Source organism: Sceloporus undulatus, chromosome 10 (assembly GCF_019175285.1).
Source record: "Sceloporus undulatus isolate JIND9_A2432 ecotype Alabama chromosome 10, SceUnd_v1.1, whole genome shotgun sequence".
NCBI lineage: Eukaryota > Metazoa > Chordata > Lepidosauria > Squamata > Phrynosomatidae > Sceloporus > Sceloporus undulatus.
The window spans coordinates 11,676,896-11,696,046 of NC_056531.1; the positions used below are offsets into that span (position 1 = coordinate 11,676,896).

The following is a 19,151-nucleotide window of genomic DNA, read 5'->3' on the forward strand; positions in this document are numbered from 1 at the left end:
AGTCGAACAGCGGTCCAGTGGCATTAATGTAATGTGTAGATGCAGCCAGTGTGTCTGAAGAACATTCCTCCCTGCAAAATATACTTTAACTGCCCACGAAAGGAGTCTTTGTCCTTTAGACTACAGTCGGCCCTTCATATCCATGGATTCAACCATCCACAGCTTGAAAAGATTTTTAAAAAAATAAAATAAATAAATTTGTAAAAACAAACCTTGATTTTGCCATTTTATGTAACGGTCACCATTTTACAGTGCCCCGGTATTTAATGGGATGTGAACATCCATGGATTTTGGTATCCACGGGGAGCCCTGGATTCAAATCCCAGCTGATACCAAGGGCCTGCCTTTGCTCAGCCGACACGTCGAACCAACCTCCTCTCACAATGCAAGTAAACCATGCCACAAAGCCTTTGAGAGCATTTTTATTCAGGGTAGCAGAATGGAATTGCAAGAAAGCCTATATCGGTACAAGATAAGTGTAGACTTGGAGATCTCAAAACTACATGTTTAGAATTCAGCTTTGTTTCGGGAACCAGACAGAACCAAAGGAGGAGGGAAGGAGCGTGAATGCCTGAGTTGACACTGCTTCATTGCATTCCTGTTTAATTCACACATGCCTGTTACGCTGTACTAAAGGGACTGTTTGGCTGTGACTTCTCCCCAACCCACATCTCTTTGTGTGCAAAACAGAACAGGCCTTGGGACTTGCGGGCTTTTACTCCCCTCATTCTCCAGTTTCTCTTACTATCAGTATATAGGGGACCACTTCAAGATTTTCAACAAGGGGGCACTCATGTCTGAGCGCAAGCCATAGGGCCAGTAGAAGACCCCAAGGTCTGCTCCCCAACTAACCCTGGGAGGAGAGGAGGGAAGAATCACTATCAATAGTTGGAAAATTAGCTATGGTATAGAACTGGAAACCTGCCTCGGTTATGGAGGCTGAGCTCTTAGGGAGCGCCCTACCAGTTTCAGATTTTACGTTGCTTCAACTTCATCTTTGGAATAAGGCTTGTCCGTTCGCATGCCTTCCGCACAACTGAAACGCCTCTTGGGGACTGGCAGTGGAAGTCTTGAGGAGCCAAGCTGAAGGCAAGTACCCTTAATAAAAGAGAATTTGAAGCGGTCAGGGTGAAACATTTTAGGACTTTCTTCGTCAGGTGTGGCTCAACTGTCCTAGGGATGGACAACATGCCACAACTATGTCAGGTCACCTTGCTTGTCACCCAATAGAGCTGTGGCCTAACAGAAGTGATTTCAATGACCAGGGGAGCTTAAAGCGGGCACCCAGGGTTACAAAAGTTGCTTTGTGTGGAGGCTCCGGATCACACATAAGATTCTCGGCACAAGCCCTGCATTTTAGGGGCACTGCCCAGAGAATGTTTGAAACACTCAAACCTTGCACAAAAGACAAAATAATAATAATAATAATAATTATGTTTTGGTACACGCTAGGTGATTGGGAAAGATTTAAAATTCCCCCAGGCTCTTCCATTTCTTTTTCACAGAGCACCAGTTCACATATATGCAGTTGGACCTGAGAGGTTTACAATTCAAAAGAGATATCTATCTATCTATATAGAGATTTTGTCCAAGTAACAACAGTGACAGATAAATGGGTCTATGGGCTGTGTATGGAAAAAGGGGCTACCAAGCCAACAGATGCGATGGGACGGGGGACAAACAAACATGGGTTCATTGCAATGAGATTCAGGATTTACATACACTGCAGTTTGACAGATAAAATTTGGCATTTTCTGTTTATTTTGAATCTGCGTAGCGTGAATGAAACAAAGTCAATACCAACTTTCTGCAAATGAGGACACAAAAAAAAAATATGTGAAAATTTTGGTAATAGACAGTGCTGGTCACCAAGCCTGAACACACACACTTAGGAAATGCAAGTGTCCATATTAAGTAAAGGTAGTTTTTTTCTTTTTTAAACTTTAATTGCCTCCCAAAGATTCCCCCCCCCCCTAAGAACACTTAAAACAGAGATGCTTCATACCCCATAAAGAAAGAGCTTTTTTAAATATACTTTTCAGCAGAGGTACTTGGCTGTCAATCTTTTACGGTTTTAAATCAAAAGCTGGAGTAGGGAAGGAAGGAGAGAGGGGTGGATACAAAACATTAAAAACCCAAAAGGTTATTCTTCCACTTCCCTGAAATTAGCCCTAAAACGTGGCAAGGGCAATGACTAGTTCCAGATTTCTTACCTAGGTGTGGAGAGTTTTACTAATGCAAGCTCCTGCAAAATAAAACGATATGTACTTCTCGCTCTCTTAAGATGTCATAGGGATGAGGTCAAAAACATGTATGATTTAAAACGGGAAGCTGGGAAGCCACCTTTGGTAATGTGACTAGGCTGTTTTGGTATCCTAAACTTAAAATATCAATTCTAAAAGGCAAAGGCTATTCAGTCCTAAATGAGAAGAATGTCACTTTACTTCAGCAGGAATTCTTCAGATTGAAAGAAACTCTGTTAACTCATCTAAGTCTAGAATGCTGCATTTCATACAAGTATTTTATGAACAGCAGTAGCATCCGCATCTGACTACTGGCCACTTATTGCTTAATGGAAATTCCTTGCGTTTTCACAACAATCCATTAGAATGGGAAGGTATGTTTTTCATTCCGCAGGAGACAGGTAAAAAGATAAGATACACGTATCCCAATGACTACAAATTTGTTTTTCAAAAACTGAAGATTTCAAGGAGTACTCCTTCTGCAAGGCTCCCCTCCCAAGAGGGCTAGGGATGGGGCAACTTTTGTTTGCTCACTTTGGTACCTCTTGGTCCCTAATTTTAAATTCTTCCAAACTGCTTTGCAATGCTATTCTGAGTAATTATCCTAGGTACTCTGCATAGATACTAAGAATACAATTGAAAAATTAATTTAAAAAAAAAATCACATCCCACTATTACTTTGCTACAGAACGTCCTGTGTCAAAAATTCCCCCGAAAAAGGACATAAGCCGTATTGTAATTCACTCAAGCACACAAAGCTTGACGTTCCCCATTTAATAAACATTATTGTAGTAACATCAGAAAGATGCATATAAGGATGGGGGCCCAAGTGTATGGAGTACATGTGGCGGATTATGTTACAAACTGAAGTTAAGAGAAACTTGGGATCAAGTTCCACAAAGCGCAGTGCAACACTGAAGAGGGGGAAATGAAGCAAAAGGCCAAAACATTCGACTCTTTCTCATTTCTTTTTTTCCTCGGGACAAAATAATGTTGCTAAGACATAAGTGTGTGGGTTTGTGGGTGGGGAGGAGAAGAAAAAGAAAATTACATGGGAAGGAGGGGTCGCAGGGGAAAATAAGAAATAACAGCCACAACCTTTTGAACTTTTAAGGGCAGATTAAGTCTAAGATATTTTTTGATAAATTTTGAAAAAAAAAAAAAAAAAAAAAGGAAACAGCATCCTTTAAAGTATATTGAAGCAGTGATTTTAAACAAAGAAAGCAGAACTAGAACATCTTAATTTTTAATCCGTTCTTTACAGGTTACCTAGACCACTTTTGATTAAGAAACTGTAGAAAGTTAGTAACAGCCACAAGTTAACACCAAGAGGTGACACTTGTCAATTTTCCATAGAGTCCTGCTTTGTGGTGTGTCTGAAATGCACTGCTCCAGGTCTTCTCACACACATTGCTGACATCAGCTTTATCAGGTTTTGTTTTTTTAATTTAGTCCACTGGTCGCTTTTCACCATATTTCTTTGTAAACTCTTCAGCATTCTTACAGAATTTTTTACGGTCCTTAGAGTATTCTTCAGCTAGGTCGGCCCGAAGTGGGTGCTCGGGCTGGGGGTCATTCACCAGTGCTATGAGGGACTGGATTACTGTCACGGGGGGAAAAAAGCAAGAAAGATGTCAGTACGGGTGTGTGTCCTTCACAAAGTCCTAGTCTGCGCACTTTCAGCCAGGTTGCATAGCAATCCAAAGGAAAAGAAGGCCAATTCTTAATGGTTGTCAGTGGGAAAAGAAAGATGCTTCATGGGGTGAAGCTAGACTCCTTGATCTACCAGAGTTAGTTTTAAACTGAATGCCATCTGTGAAGTTGAAGGCTTTCATGGCTGGCATCCATAGTTTTTTGTGGGTTTTTCAGGTCATGTGGCTATGTTCTAGATGCTGACGTTTTGCCAGCATCTCTGTATTGATACACAGATTAACATGGAAATCACTCCTCCCTACCCAGGGTCACACAGCATATATATACCCAACTCTCTTCCATGTCGGCATTCTCTGAAGATGCCAGCCACAGATGCTGGCAAAACATCAGAATAAGCCCTTCTAGAACATGGTCACAGAGCCCCAAAACCCCACAAAAAACTATAAATGCCGTCTTTCTGCATTTTGGAGTCAGCTGTGGCTACCGCTTGTGAAACAACAGTAATCTACAGCATGGGAGTACCCAATTTTGTGGCTACTATAGCCAGGTCTTATTGGCGACTAGTAATAATAAAATTTATTTATATCTCACCCCATCTATACTCAGGGAATCGGAGCAGTGTTACTAGTCAGTAAAGTAAACCAAGATAAAGCCTTCTTGCATGGTTGTTGCTATGAAGTGCCATTCTTGATGATGGACCCTGGCTTGCAATTTAAGGAAATCAAATAATGTGTGTGTATGTGTGGGGAAGCCAAGTGAAACGACACCGTAAATATCTGTTCACATCTAATATCCGTTCAAGACAAAACAAAACAAAACCCATTAACACCCCTGTGATATTATATAACCTGCTCGTTCAGAAGCCACCCCAAAGAACTGTGCTCACTGTAGGCAGATGCTGGTTATTTGTTAAAGCTGCACAGTGGTCTGGATGGGTTTTGGTATTATACAAATAGACTTCAATTTATTTGGCTAAAAAGGAATTTTTAATGCAAGATGACTGTTCTAATATACAGTCTAGTGTTCCAAGCTTAAGAGAACTATTCTTTCCTGACTAACTTTGGGCAGGAAAGTAAAAAACTGCAGTGGGGGGACCGGGGACAGGACGACAAAAGAAGATGTTTTAACAAACTCATTTCACCAAATGTACCAATTGCTTTTCTTCTTCCTCTTTTTCATCACAGATCCAAACAGCCTAGCATGTGCAGGCAGCAATCTTAAGAACTGTTGAGCCTCTTGTAACCAGTCTTAGTTTGGGAGAAACTGTAGTCACTGCTGAAAAGCCTTACCTTGATCAGTTTTGGTGGCTGGCTTCCAGTTTTCAGCACTTATTACTGGCAGACAAACCTGCCCCTTTTCATCAATGTTAGGGTGATAGATCTTTGTTTTAAACGTAATCTTAGGAGGTTTGAATGGGTACTCTGCTGGAAAGTTGATTTCGATTCTGAATGCACCCTTGTCATATGGAGGATTGTCCTGCAACAAAAAGGGAAGACAACAAGAATGCACCAACAGTCGATAGAGATAGCATTCAGATCGATCATCTCTGGCAGATGAGCAGATTTCAAGCACACGGGGTGTAAGAATCTAGATGGTGGTTGTTTTAACTAGAATCCCAAAATTAATAGTACAGTGTGCCCTTGCTTTATGCGGGGGAAATCTGTTCCGGACTCCCCTGCGTAAAGCAAATTTCGAGTATGCTTGAGCCCCATTTAAATGAATGGGGTTCATGCACACGGCAGCGCAGCGGTGCGTGTGCCCCATTAGTCCCTATGGGACACGCCGCCCCTTCCTCCCCACACAGCTTTCAGCATATGCTAAAAGCTGCGTAAAGAGCGCCCACGTATGACGCGGGCACACTATAATGGTGCAGGAGAAAAGTGAGTGGGCATACATGGGGGAGGAAGGATCAGAGAGCCACTATGGCAGCTCAAAGCTGCCATAGTAGTATATATATTAAAGCTTAACATGAATAATCTTCTAGAAATATACAAACTAAATACACTGGACATGCTTTGAATCTTATGCAAGGGCACTATTTTTGCTGTTTTCTGGGGCAGCTAAAACATTTCTATGTGGTTTCAGGTCAATTAGGCAGGACCTAATTATGAACTGCCATTCTGCTTCAAGGAACACAAAATACAAATAAAAAACTGAGGATGCTGTGGGAACTATGAAAGGCTTCTAGTCTCAATCAAAGGAAGTCATGCTGGCAATAAGTATAGTTGCTATGTAACACATAAGGATACACAGGTCTAAAGTGACTTACAAATTCCAGTTGGAGTAGCCCCACGAAATCCCACTGATTCAATGGGTATACTGTGATTTGGACTAGCAAAAGGATTTAGGTCAGAGAACAGCTGACCAGAAAAGGAAAACAATAAATCTCTGGCAGAAAACAGGATTCAGATTCTTGAAATAAACTCAAGCTTAAACATAAACAGGCAGCTCTCTCTATCCATAGATTCTGCATCCGTGGAGACAACCATCCATGTCTTAAAAAAAAAATTGTTTTAAATCTTTGATTTAATTTTAAGCAATCCTTGATTTTGCCATTTTATATAAGGGATACCACTTTACGACCACGCTGTATATAATGGGACTTGAGCATCTACGGATTTTGGTAACCACAGGGTGTCCTGGAACCAAGCCCCAGCGGATACCAAAAGCCCACTGTACTCATATTCCAGAGTTTTTAGATTTTCAGCCTGTTATTCAAAATAAGCCTACATCATATGAATAGTCCTTTTAGGGGCTACTCCAGCTGGTGACTCTAAGATTAATTTTAGGAAATACATAAACGTATTTGCTTGCTTTCTCTTTCCTTCCCACTCCTTTTTACCGTCCCTCCAGCTAAAAGCGTCTATATTTTTAAATTATCCGTATAGCACAATACAGATACCCAGCCAGGTTTGCAATTATGTGTTTCTAAAAGTTTGCTTTAGAAAATTCATCGCCAAGTACAGATGCCCTGTGCAGTACATCAAAATGGTAACAGGTCACTTTCACACTCACAGGAACAATAAGCCCTTGCCAAGTCAATAAATTAGCTTCATCAACTTGGATATTACGGAAGTTCTTCATTCCACACTTGCGGATTTCTTCAAGCTCCTGCAAAAGAAGCACAACAGAAAGAACATGTTAGCAAGAACAGCTAGAACAAATGGTTGTTACAGTTCAGGAAACATCGCATGATCTATCTCCTTTCACACTAACCTAGTGTGGATTATCACTACAACCCAGGACAAACACCGGGACTGTGTGGTCCTCCCTTCGCAGCCTACTGTCACAGAGACCTCATCCTACAAACAGAGAATGGCAGCGTTGCAAAGTATACTAAAGATAATCTAGTCTAATCTTTGCCAATGCAGGAAACCCAAAGCTAAAGCATCCCTCAACGGAAGGTCATCCAACCTCCAGTGAAGGAAGCCTCCAAGAAAGGAAAATCTATCATCTTCCAATGTGTTCACTGTTAAACCATTCCTCCCGTCAGAAAGTTCTTCCTAATATTTACTGTAGTTGAAGTCTACTTTCTTGTAATTTGAATCTACTGTTTCAGGTCCTACCCAACCTTACTCCATCTTCCATAAATACTTAAAAGATGGCTATCATATCTCCTCTCAATCTTCTTTCTCCAGGATAAACACACACACACACAAAGCTCTTGGTTTATTTGTCCAGTGTTTCATTAACCAACACTAAACTCATTCTCCATTTCACACATAACAAAGAAAGCTGGCTTAATATAAGGCAGTTTCTTCATGCTGAAGGCAGAACTTCAGCAGAGGGGAGAATGCTTAACTTCAAGTCTAGATGAAATATATAAATCACATGAATGTATAAACCATGGCTTATAAAGCCTGGAATGATTGTCTGAAATAGCCCAACAAGTGAACTGGGACCGAAAAATGAGCATATATATACACACACTCTTATCTGTGTATAAACTGTATTTCTCAAGTACCCTGAAGCAAAAAACTGAATCTTAATTTATGAAGGAATCATGTACAACACTGAAAGAGGTTATGCTAACTTTTTTTTACATTAGTTTGGCAGACGAAATAGAAGTAGCATTAATAAAACCCCAACATCGTCACACACGTATACTCACATCCAACTGATTTCAGTGGAAGATAGTAGCAGGTGCTTAACTCTCCAAGTAAATGACTGAAATGGGAGCACTTCACATTAATCTGATTGACTAATTTCAACAGGCATTTGAGACAGAGTGAATATTATTGTCATATTTATATCACTGGTCTCAGATATCAGGCTCTGGCTAATCATGAGAGACTGAGTAAATGCAGAGGCTGGATGGCACTCGAAATGCCAGTCTATCTTATGGCATAAGGCATACCCTATCTTATGGCCACCCTATTTTTTGGCATAAGGCATATTCCTTCATCCTTACATTGTTCCAATACATCTGTCTGTTTATGATGCACACGATCAAGACAGAGCTATGGCATAAGCTGGTGGCACAGTTTGATGGGGCAATGTGTTTGTGTCTGACTCAGCCATGGTAGTTCATAAGGCATATTCCTTTCCACAGTAATTCCTTGCTCATTTACAGGTAGTTTAAGATAAACAGGCAACCTGTTCTACTATTTCTCCAAGAATCACAAGGTGTATTCACTGAAATAAGGAGGAGGCAAACAGCAGTGTTATTCTCAGAATCCAGTGCTGCCAGCCAATAAATATATAGGTAGAAATAACAGAAGCAGGCATTAAAGGCATCACATCCAAATTACGAACAAATGGCACAAACAGACAGAAACAGATTCTCAAGATACACTGTAGCTATCATAGCTTGACTGTTCTCCAGTCCTACACATAGAAGATCTTGACAGGCTGACTGTAAAGAAGCAAAAATGTTACAAAACCAGAGTAAGATCCTTCATGATTTATTTATTGCATATATGTCCCGTCTTTCTCCGCAAATGGGATTCAAGGCGGCTTATGATAAGTGGCATCCACCATAAATAATTATCATTAGAATTATTTTCTGCTTCCCATGCACTGTCCCTACAGTGGATGGCATTGTAATGTAATAAATGCATGTTGGAAACCATTGAGCATGGGCATCATTATGTAGCATAATACACACTTGCACATGACTCTCTGAACATCAATGCACAACTGTTCCACATCGGAGCTTCTGCCACTGTCAGCTGGATGCAGGTGAATTGCTGCTCTTTCCCCACAAAACATCACACATGTATAGTGCAATTTGTGTCTGTGTATGCCACCAAGATACTGGCCACTGGCTCTGCGATACCCCCCTTGCCAAAGAAATATTAGTGTCCTTGTGTAGTCGAGTCTTTCCCCAAGAGTGTGCCAGGCCTCTCAAGCAAGGCCTGCCTCACAGTATGCAAATGTTTGAACTACGACATACAATTTGCACTGCCTGCTATTAAGTCAGGCCACTGGTCCACCAAGCCTAGCCCCCTCCCTTTAAATTAAACAGCACAGATGACTAGATGAGTAACCAAATCTGGCTTCATTTCAGTCAAGAAGGAAAGAGACTGGAATTAGGGGGAGTGATTTATTACAAACAAAGAATGAGACTGGGATGGCAGAACCATGCAAGCTATCAGTGTGGGAGTACATTGTACATTGGCATTCAAGGGGGCACAGTGTGGCACATAGGAAGGGGTCTTGACATGATGGAGAGTTCAGAGGTATACAGGAGATGCTCAGATCCAGACACAGTAAATGGATTTTGGCAGGCAAGGCAAACGGACAGCAATGAGATTGCAAAACAAATGTGCTTTAAGTAAATAGGGTCTCTTAGCCATCAGAAGTAGTGATTTTTTTTCACAGATAAAATTACAGGTGTGTCACCCAGACACTGGAAGAGTAGAGACTGAGTGCTGAACCCACTTTTATTTAATTCAATTTTGAATTTCAGGTTTCAGACTTATAATAGCTAGTACAGGTTGAGCATTCCTTATCCGAAATGCTTGTAACCGGAAGAGGTTTGGATTTTTTTGGATTTTGGAATACCTGTATTTGCACTTATGTACATAATGAGCTCACCTGGAGATGGGACATAAGTCTCCATAAAAAATCATTTCTGTTTCATCTAACCTTATACACATAACCTGAAGGTAATTTTATACAACATTTTTAATGATTGTGTGCATGAAATAAAGTTTGTGTACACTGAGCCATCAGAAAGCAAGGGTGTCACTCTCTCAGCCATGAAAAAAGTCTGGCTCTTTGGAGTATTTCAGAATTCCAAATAAGGTTCAGCCTGTAGTGTTAAAACACAATAGTACTACATTTGTCACTGCTTAGTAGCTATTTCTACAGCGTCTCTGTTACTGCGACCATTCCAGCAGGGGCAACATGTTCTTCTCGAATGAATAAATGGAAAATATGTTTCAAATCAGAAGGAAGTAACCAGCTAACAATGAATGTGAATATTATAGCATGGCTGGAAATGTAGCGCATTTAGGAGAAATTGTGTAATTTTTACGCAATGCTAGCTACAGTAGCTCAACATTGCCGGATGGCAACATGGAAAGAGAATAAGACTGTTTCCTTCACCATGAAAATCTTTTCAATTCTATTGTCCACAACAGCCACACATCTTTTACTCAGCACTTTCCCTGCCGTTTCCTCTTTAAGAAACAAGGAATGTATCACCTTTTGCCAACTAGGATGGCATTATTTTTTTACCTAAGCTTCTATATTTAAAGTTACACATTTCATCTAAAAAACAAATACATTTGAATTTCTCATTCTACCTTTTTAAATCCAAGTCATGAACTCACAAGCCATCTAGGTTGCTTGGCAAAAAGTAAAAGAAAGCAGTGAAATGCTACGGTTAGACTGTGGGACACATAAAAATTACTGGAAACCGAGTGCAACGTATGGCTTGTATTGCCGCACCTGATTTTAGAAGTGATGCAAAAAGATCCTCACCATCCACAAAAAGACTTCAGAATTGAATTATTGTTATCTTTGACTGAGGGAAAATCTTTCTATGTCCTGTTTTGAATGTTGCATGAATGTGACATGTAGTTCCAAGACAAGCAAATACTGATGCGAACAATGATCTTAACTGCAACCTCCACTGCCCCCAAGCGGTAGTGACTCTGCACCAGTGTTTTGTGAGATACACATATACTTAGCTCACTTTGCATAAATCAGAATATTAACACATGCTTGCATGTGCATTTAAAAATAGTCCACTAGCTGACACTAAGGCTAGACTAAGACATCGTCTTATGTACAATGACTGGTGGGGGGATTAGATACTTGCTTTTCAAACTCATTTCATTTCCCATAAACCAGATTATAACGTTTAATCTAAAGGGTTCTCTTACACCTAAGCTCCAAGAGCAACTACTCCTAAACTCCCATCACAGCATAGCATAGGGAAAGTTATATTCACTTTCAAACAGTGTGTTCAGAGATTTGCCTGTCAGACCTGCTAGGACTTTGGATAAAAGAACAGGTGGTGAAGTATATAGGTCACCACTACTTGAGTCAATCGATAAAGTGTAAAATTGTGATCCAAACACATCTCAGTATTACAGACTATATGACCCACGCAGACTCGCTTGGGACACTGCCCGTCACATTTGGGCATCCAACAAAATACATACCCATCAGATTCAAGGAAGTAGGAGAGCATTTCTATCAAGACGATAATAAACCTTTCCTCAATGACTGGACGCACACATCTGAATGTAAATGCTCAAGGCTAGTTACTAGGTGTGGCCGGTGCTTTTAGTTTACGAAGAAGTTCAGCTGAGTAAATGTTTGACAATGTAGCTGCGCAAGCAAGCAGGTTTAAAAAATAAACCGGTTTGCTAGTTCTTGCCTTTCAGGCAGAAATTCAAACAGGAATGATATTAACATGTCAAATGTTTCTAAGCACTTCAGATTGAGGAAATACAAACAACAGTGACTGATTCAGTCAATGTGCCCAGACCTGAGCGCTCACATGCATCTTCAAAAAGCCAGCACCGTATGAAAGTTATTTGTTTTCAAGTGGACTCTGACTTATGACAACATGATCATAAAGTTTTCTTGGCAAGATTTTTTCCTCCGAGGCAGTGTGCGACTTGCCCAAGGCCACCCAGTGCGCTTCCATGGCTGAATGGATATTTGAACCCTGGCCTTCCGGAGTCCTGGTCCTTACTGAGCCTGGTTCTTATCAATAAAAAGCAAAGCACGCCAATATGTCCATTAATAGTAATCAGACCATCATTTTTAATGCACCAACCTCTACTAATAATGTAAAGGCACAAAGCACATATGCTCCAAAGGTTCTTTCATTGCAACATGGGCTGTTGCTTCCACTGTGAACGGAAAAGCAATTCAAAAGAACATTTTACAGAATCATTTGGACATGTGGTGGCCCTCATGCAAGGGGCTCGGAAATACATGAGGCTGCTGAAAGTCACCTGGACCCAGGTGAAACAAAAAATGCTAGACTCAAGTATTTCTGGCCCATCTGCTCCAGAAAAGAAGGGGATCCCTCTTCCTATGCTGTTGTGTCACCATCAGGAGTAGAAGACTACCTGGCTACTGTGAAGATGGATCACAAGATGTTGATGCTACCCTGCTCTTCACTTGCTCTGACTCGTATAAAAGCCTGTGGCGGGATGTCCTCTAACATAACAGTGGGGCAACTGAGGCTGCCGCTACCTTTCCAAAGGAAGGGCCTGCATTTTGCAAAAGAACTAGGTGGCCTACATCTTCTTCTCCCATGCTCTGCCTCCACAGCATTCAGATGACAAGTCCTTCATAGATGCGGCACAGAGAGCAGCTCATACTGAGACCTGAGATTACACCCAAAATACAAACAGAAAACATTATTTGTATAGTGCAGGGGTGGGAATCATGACAACTCTCGAGATAATTGCTGGACTACAATTCCCAGCATTAGGCATGCTGGCTAGGTTGCTGGGACTTGTAGTAGTCTAACAATTGGAGGACCACACGATTCCCATCCCTGATATAACACAGCACAGGCTGCAAGCACAGATCCATAAGCACAAGTACATGACACAGCAATACCATATATATATATATGGCTGTTTAGTTGAAATCAGGATATACAAACACTCCACTGCTGGTAAAGGAAAAAACACAGCCATCAAATGGCTAAATAAAATATACTGGGTCCTTAGTATTTGCTGGGTTTGATTCCAGGACCCCCCATGGATAACAACATTCATGGATGCTCAACTCCCATTATATACAATGGCAGAGCAAAATGGTGTCCCTTACATAAAATGCCAACATCAAGGTCTGCTTTTGGGAATTTATATCTCTTTGGAATATTTCTAAGCTGTGGCTAGTTGAATCCGCGGATAAAGAATCAGTGGCTAAGGAGAGCTGACTGGATACAGGCCTTCAGGAAAAGTAATGGCAAAATGGCTGCCAAAACTGCACGCAAAAGTTCCTATTGCTTTTTACTTCTTATCAGGAAAGCAACAACCTGGAAACAAAATAAAAACAAGCCGTTTAAAATACCAGGGCAGTGCTGCAGAGTGGTAGCAATAACCTTGTTTGGCACGTTTGAGCTGGATGTTACAGAGAATCAGAGGCAAAAGCCTCCAAGAAAAACAAACACTAATCTCCCAAGCACTAGTGATCATTCATGCATATTGTTAGGACGGCAAGATAACCTCTCAGCAAAAATGCAATCTTGGGGGAAAGCGGCTTTACAGCACAGACATCCTTTACTTATTTCTGCCAGGTGCCTCGCCATTCCCATAAGTAACCACTATATGCAAATAATGGAGCATCTTAAAATATATTTTACCATAAGGCGGGGGTGAGGAATCTGTGGTGGCCCAAATGCTATTGGGCTATGATTTCCATACTCTGCAACTACTGGTCATGCAGGGTGGGAATAATAATCATTTATATTCCTTCAGTATTACACAGTCTCCAGACAAAGGAAAGCATCTTGTGACAGGTTGTTTGAGCAACTTAGGCCTGTTACAGACTGCCAAAATAAAGCTGCTTCGGGTCTCTTCGGAGGTATGCTATTTAAATGATGCATGGGTCCTAAGAGTCTGGAGGTCGCGCCAAAGCCACACTCCATTTCTAAGCACTGGAGTGCAGCTTTGGTGCAGCTTCCAGATTCTTAGGATGCATGCATCATTTAAATAGCATGCCTCCAAAGAGACCCGAAGCAGCTTTATTTTGGCAGTCTGTAACAGGCCTTAGCTTCACAATAAATACCAGCTATGTCAGGCCATGGACAAAAGGACCAGAAGCACTTGTTCTTAACTACCAAAATCAACTACAGTATGTTTATTTCGTACGACAGAAATCAAGATTTAAGATTTCCCTTGTAGCAGATGTATTCAACTCGAAGGTTATCCTAACCTTCACATAAATGTCTAAGGTCCAAAACATACTGCAGAAATAATCCAGTTTGAGACCGCTTGAACTGCCTTGATTCAATGTTAGGGAATTCTGATAACTGTAGCTTTAGGAGCCATCACACCTTCTCTGGCAGAGCGCTCTGGGGCCACAATGAACTACAGTTCCCAGGATCCTCCAGGGCAGTTAAAGCATCCTCAAACTGGATATTTCTGCAGTGTATTTTGCACCTATGTAAATAAGAGGATGAGAATGAGAAAGCAAAGTTGCTACTCAATGAAAAGATGGTGTAGTGGTTTGAGTAGGACTCTGGGAGACCAAGATGTGAACCCCAACTCAGCCGCAGAAACCCACTGGGTGACCTTGGGCAAGTCACACTCTCTCAGCCTCAGGGGAAGGCAATAGCAAACCTCCTCTAAAGAAATCTTGCCAAGAAAATCCCATGATAGTTGTTAAGTTGGACACAACTTAAAGGCATACATTTGAGGAAAGACATAGTGATGCTCCTCTGTTTATGTGATGCCAACTGTTCATTTACAGATCAAAACCTATCCCGAGCCCAAAGATGTTCAGAAGAGTAAGACTCAAGCTGACACATAAGTTCCTTATGGGCACATGACTCAAAAAGGGGACACAGGCCCTGGTGTTTATTATCCCTTGAAGATCCCACTGAAATAACTACTAAAAGAAGACAGCCTTAAGCCATAGAAGCACTGAGAAATATAACTGGCAATTGAATAACTGCAAATAATAGTGCACAGCTTCAAAGTGATAGCTGTATATGTCTGCTCTATAACTAGAAGATATTAAACTACCAAGCAAAGGGCAAACCTTGGGGAGCAACTCTTCCTCTAGTAGCAGGCAAGAGTTTTAAGTTTCACTTTCCTTTCCCATGAAGAGCAACCTTCTTTCTTGGTTGTCTCCCGATCCGAAAGCAAATGCTGGCTACACCAACTCCTTCGCTGTAGCAAATGGGTATCCATGGGCAGAGACACAACACAAAAACTTTACACACAAGAAGCGGGAGTATTTTGTACATTATATGATTAGCATCGGGGCAGCATCACTCACTGAACTGCCACACATTTGGTTGGAGACCCTTCAAATAACTTGCTTAGCATTCACATAGCAAAGTCTAATACCGGTCCTATAAACGGGTGTCAAAGCGACTGCCTTAAGTCTGTCTGTTTTGGGTTAACAGTCCTGCAAACTTTGGTTTGCAGTGTAACTACGATCTGTAGGCAACTTTGTTGTAACTGTTGCAAAGAACGCATGCCATTTGTTTTAAAAGATGCAAAGGACTGCATACAGAGATTAAGAACGGAAAGGCAGTGTTCTTTACGAAACAATACTCTCTGTTGTTCCTGAGAATTACTGTTGCCCTCCAAAATGACTAGACTGTCCTTATGGCATAAAAACACCACTTGAAATAAAGACAAAATAAGCTAGGGCAGGCTGTTTTCCTAAAAACACGACCGCTGTCATTTTTATTTTGCAAGAAACAAGCAAGGCTTAAATAAGTCACCTACTTGCAGGAGGAGGGCAAATTACTTTCCCTAGCCATTAGCATTGAAACATCCTTAGAAATACTCTTACAAGTACAATGTCTACTGAGATGTATCCTCCATGTGTTCAGTGTAATCTATATGTATAAGAGTCCAGGCAGCCTTTACCATTCCTGAGAAGGATCAATGACAACAACTGTTTCAATATTGCTTCATGCTTGATCATTTAGTACCCTTCGGGTCGATCATTCCTGAAGAGGCTCAACTACGGTCGAGATCGGCGGTCCAATTTTGCCTGGTCCTTTCTGGAGGAGCTCAGTCCCTTTTTGTGTACTCTAGACTACCCAAAGGATGGGGAAATGTTCAGTTTCCAAACTCAAGTGAAGCCTGCTCCCTAACAAATAAACCCATTTCAATAACACCATTATTGAATTCAGAATTTCCTGATGCCTGGGCAAGTAAACCGTATTCAGTGAGTATTTTCAGGATCCTAAGTAGGTCTGTCATCTAATCTCATATAATTAATATATAATACATATGTATGTATAAATTCACACACATACACACTTTTTGCTTGTCATGTTCTTATTCTTATATACAGTGGGCCCTTGGTATCTGCTGGAGTTTGGTCCCAGGATCCCCCCATGGATAACAAAATCCGTGGATGCTCAAGTCCTATGAAATACAATGACACAGTACAGTAAAACGTTGTCTCTTGCTAGTTGGAATGTGTACTTTTGGGGGAATATTTTCAAGCCGTTGATGCCTGAATTTGTGGATAAAACAATCTGTGGATAAAGAGAGCCGACTGTATATATAAGAGCAGGGAAAGAGTCCTCAAGCAAAACTACACTTAAGGGACTGGCAGGGAAAGGAAAGCAAGCCCTACTGAATGCAGAGAGTGAAGACCTATAGGACTTGTGTCCTAAAGTGTTCACTCTCTGCATTCAGTAGGGCATACCTTCTTTTCCTTATAGGCCTTGTGTCCTATAGGTGCTCACTCCCCACATTCAATAGGGCTTGCGTCTTTTTCCTTATAGGACTTGTGTCCTATAAGTGCAAGGTTTGAGGAACCTATGCAACACTTGGGGCTGTCAAAACAATGCAGTTTGACACATCTTCCACTACCTGCAGAACCCTGGGCCTCGTCGTTTTGTGAGGCAGAGGTCCGAGGCCCCGTCAAACTATAAATCCCAGGATCCCACAGGATGAAGTGACAGCACTTAAAAGTAGTGTCAAACCGGCATAACTTCTAGAGTCTATCCTCTGGGATTTAGGATGGAACTGGGGCAGTTCAAGTGGGGTCAACCTGCATCGGCACTGGAGGAGTGACACTGCTTGTCAGCCCTGCTTTGACTCCAAGTCCTAGGGAAGCCTGGGATTGGTAGTTTTGAGGTGCCAGCCCTCTCAGGCTCAAGACTGTATCCAACTCCCCATCCCAGCAAGTCCCATTTGACCCAACGGTTACATTGTGTCTGTTATCAATGGGGAAGTCAAGGTTTGCTCTTTGGAATATGTGTGTGTGTGATATATACATACTCGTTTCAAGCCGTGGATGCTTGGATCCGCGGATATGGAGGGCTGGATTCATCCAATCCTGGGGAGGGAGGGAGGGAGGGAGAAGCCCCTCTGGAGCCCCCAAAGGCTCCGAAGGACTATCCAAGAGGGCCGGAAAAGCCACCCCACAAGAGAGCCAAGGAGCCTCGAGGGGTGCATCCACACTGGAGACACGATCCGCGTCGAGGCCGCTGGGGCTCCCGTTTCCCAGAAGGCCCTTAAAGCGGGCTCGAACCGGAATCGTGTCTCCGAGGCGGACGCAGCCAAGGCAGGCGGGGATGGAGGCGCCAAGAGGCGGCAGCTGGGGGCTCTTTTGTGGCTTCGGAAGCCGCCCTCCTCGCCGCCGCCGCCGCCGCCGCCCTTTCCCTCGGAGAGAGCCGAGGACGGGGTGCCTCCCTTCCCGCCTTTGCCGAGTCACTCCCGGGCGAGCCCCCTCCGCCTCCTCGGCCGCCTCTCCGGAGGCGCCCCGACGTCGGCGCGGCCTAGTCCCCCGAGGGGCGCCTGGAAAGCCAAGGCCAAGCGGCGGAGGGAGCCGGGGCCCGGCAAAGGCCGAGGCCAGGCCCCTGGGCAGCCCTTGGGCCTCTGGCCGGGCCTCCGCCGCTCAGCCAGGCCCAGCTGGGGCGCCTCCGCCTGCCCTTACCTTCATCAGCCTCCTGCTGGCCGCCATCTTGGATCTGCTGCCGCTGCCCCACAATCCTTCGCGGCGGCGGCGATGATGTTGATGATGATGATGGCGATGATGATGGCCGAGCCGGCGCTTCCTGGAGGCCCCAGGAAAAGGCCAAGGAGGAGGGAAGGTCCAGGCGGCGCCTCAGCAGCAGCAGCAGGAGGCGGAGGAGGCGGAGGCCGGGTGAGGCAGCCCCGCGCGGCCCTCAGGGGCGCCCTCTGGCCCTGGCAGAGAGCCCGAGGGAAGGCCAGCCAGGGCAAGGAGACTGGCCCCAGGCAGCCAGTGCCCAGATAGAAGGGAGAGGAAGCTGGGCTGCTCAAACGGGCGACACCTCAAACCATGGAGCTATAAATCATTCCCTAGGGACAGGGATGGCTTCCCTATGGGCAAGTACTGCATTCCCCTATGGGCAAGTATTCTCCTATGATTCCCTATGGGCAAGTATAGTTTCCCTATGGACACATATCCTCCTAGGATTCCCTATGAACAAGTATAGTTTCCCTATGGACACGTATTCTCCAATGATTCCCTATGGGCAAGTATGGTTTCCCTATGGGCAAGTATTCTCAGTGTACCTCTGGGTTAAGCTATGGTTCCTATGGGAAGTAATCTTCTATGACCTATACCCTATGGGCAAGTATGGTTTCTTATGGCAAGCATCCTCCTATGATTCTCTGGGCAAGTAGGTTTCCCTATGGCAAGTATTCTCCAGTGATTACCTATGGGCAAGTATGGTTTCTCTATGGCAAGCATCCTCCTATGATTCCTATGAGTATGGTTTCCCTATGGGCAAGTATTCTCCAGTGATTACCTATGGGCAAGTATGGTTTCCCTATGGGCAAGTAATCTCCTATGATTCCCTATGGGCAAATATAGTTTCGCTATGGGAAAGTATCCTCCTATGATTCCCTATGGACAAGTATAGTTTCCCTATGGGCAAGTATTCTCCAATGATTCCCTATGGGCAAGTATGGTTTCTCTATGGGCAAGTATCCTCCTATGATTCTCTATGGACAAGTATAGTTTCCCTATGGACACGTTTCCTCCTATGATTCCCTATGGACAAGTATAGTTTCCCTATGGACACGTATCCTCCTATGATTCCCTATGGACAAGTATAGTTTCCCTATGGGAAAGTATTCTCCAGTGATTCCCTATGGGCAAGTATAG

The 19,151-nt window shown here is 43.0% G+C and overlaps 2 protein-coding genes across 3 annotated transcripts in view; one reads left to right on the plus strand and one right to left on the minus strand.

Annotated features, from left to right (window-relative positions):
• Window positions 1-406: 406 nt before the first annotated feature.
• Window positions 407-18,086, minus strand: UBE2L3 (ubiquitin conjugating enzyme E2 L3). 2 transcript variants are annotated; one of them, XM_042441715.1, is made up of 4 exons: window positions 17,955-18,086; window positions 6,912-7,007; window positions 5,186-5,372; window positions 407-3,846 (listed from the first exon to the last, which is right to left on the minus strand). In XM_042441715.1, the coding sequence occupies exons 1-4, from the start codon at window positions 17,979-17,981 to the stop codon at window positions 3,692-3,694; spliced, it is 465 nt and encodes a 154-aa protein (XP_042297649.1). In that variant the 5' UTR covers window positions 17,982-18,086; the 3' UTR covers window positions 407-3,691. The 2 variants fall into 2 exon arrangements, with proteins under 2 accessions (XP_042297649.1, XP_042297651.1); XM_042441717.1 differs by lacking the exon at window positions 17,955-18,086 and adding an exon at window positions 8,308-8,337.
• LOC121916587 (translation initiation factor IF-2-like) overlaps window positions 17,331-19,151 on the plus strand; it is a 9,899-nt gene continuing 8,078 nt past the window's right edge. Inside the window, exon 1 of the mRNA XM_042441876.1 lies at window positions 17,331-18,164. Coding sequence (XP_042297810.1) covers window positions 17,331-18,164 — 834 coding nt within the window. The remainder of the gene's footprint in view (window positions 18,165-19,151) is intronic.

Bases quoted from the DNA above. Each gene is read 5' to 3' on its own strand.
- UBE2L3 (XM_042441715.1), bottom strand. From the start codon at position 17,981: ATGGCGGCCAGCAGGAGGCTGATGAAG. The intron at 7,008-17,954 runs GTAAGGGCAGGC...CTTCTTTTGCAG, and splicing joins CCAGCAGGAGGCTGATGAAG to GAGCTTGAAGAAATCCGCAA. The intron at 3,847-5,185 runs GTAAGGCTTTTC...CCCCCGTGACAG, and splicing joins AGCCACCAAAACTGATCAAG to TAATCCAGTCCCTCATAGCA.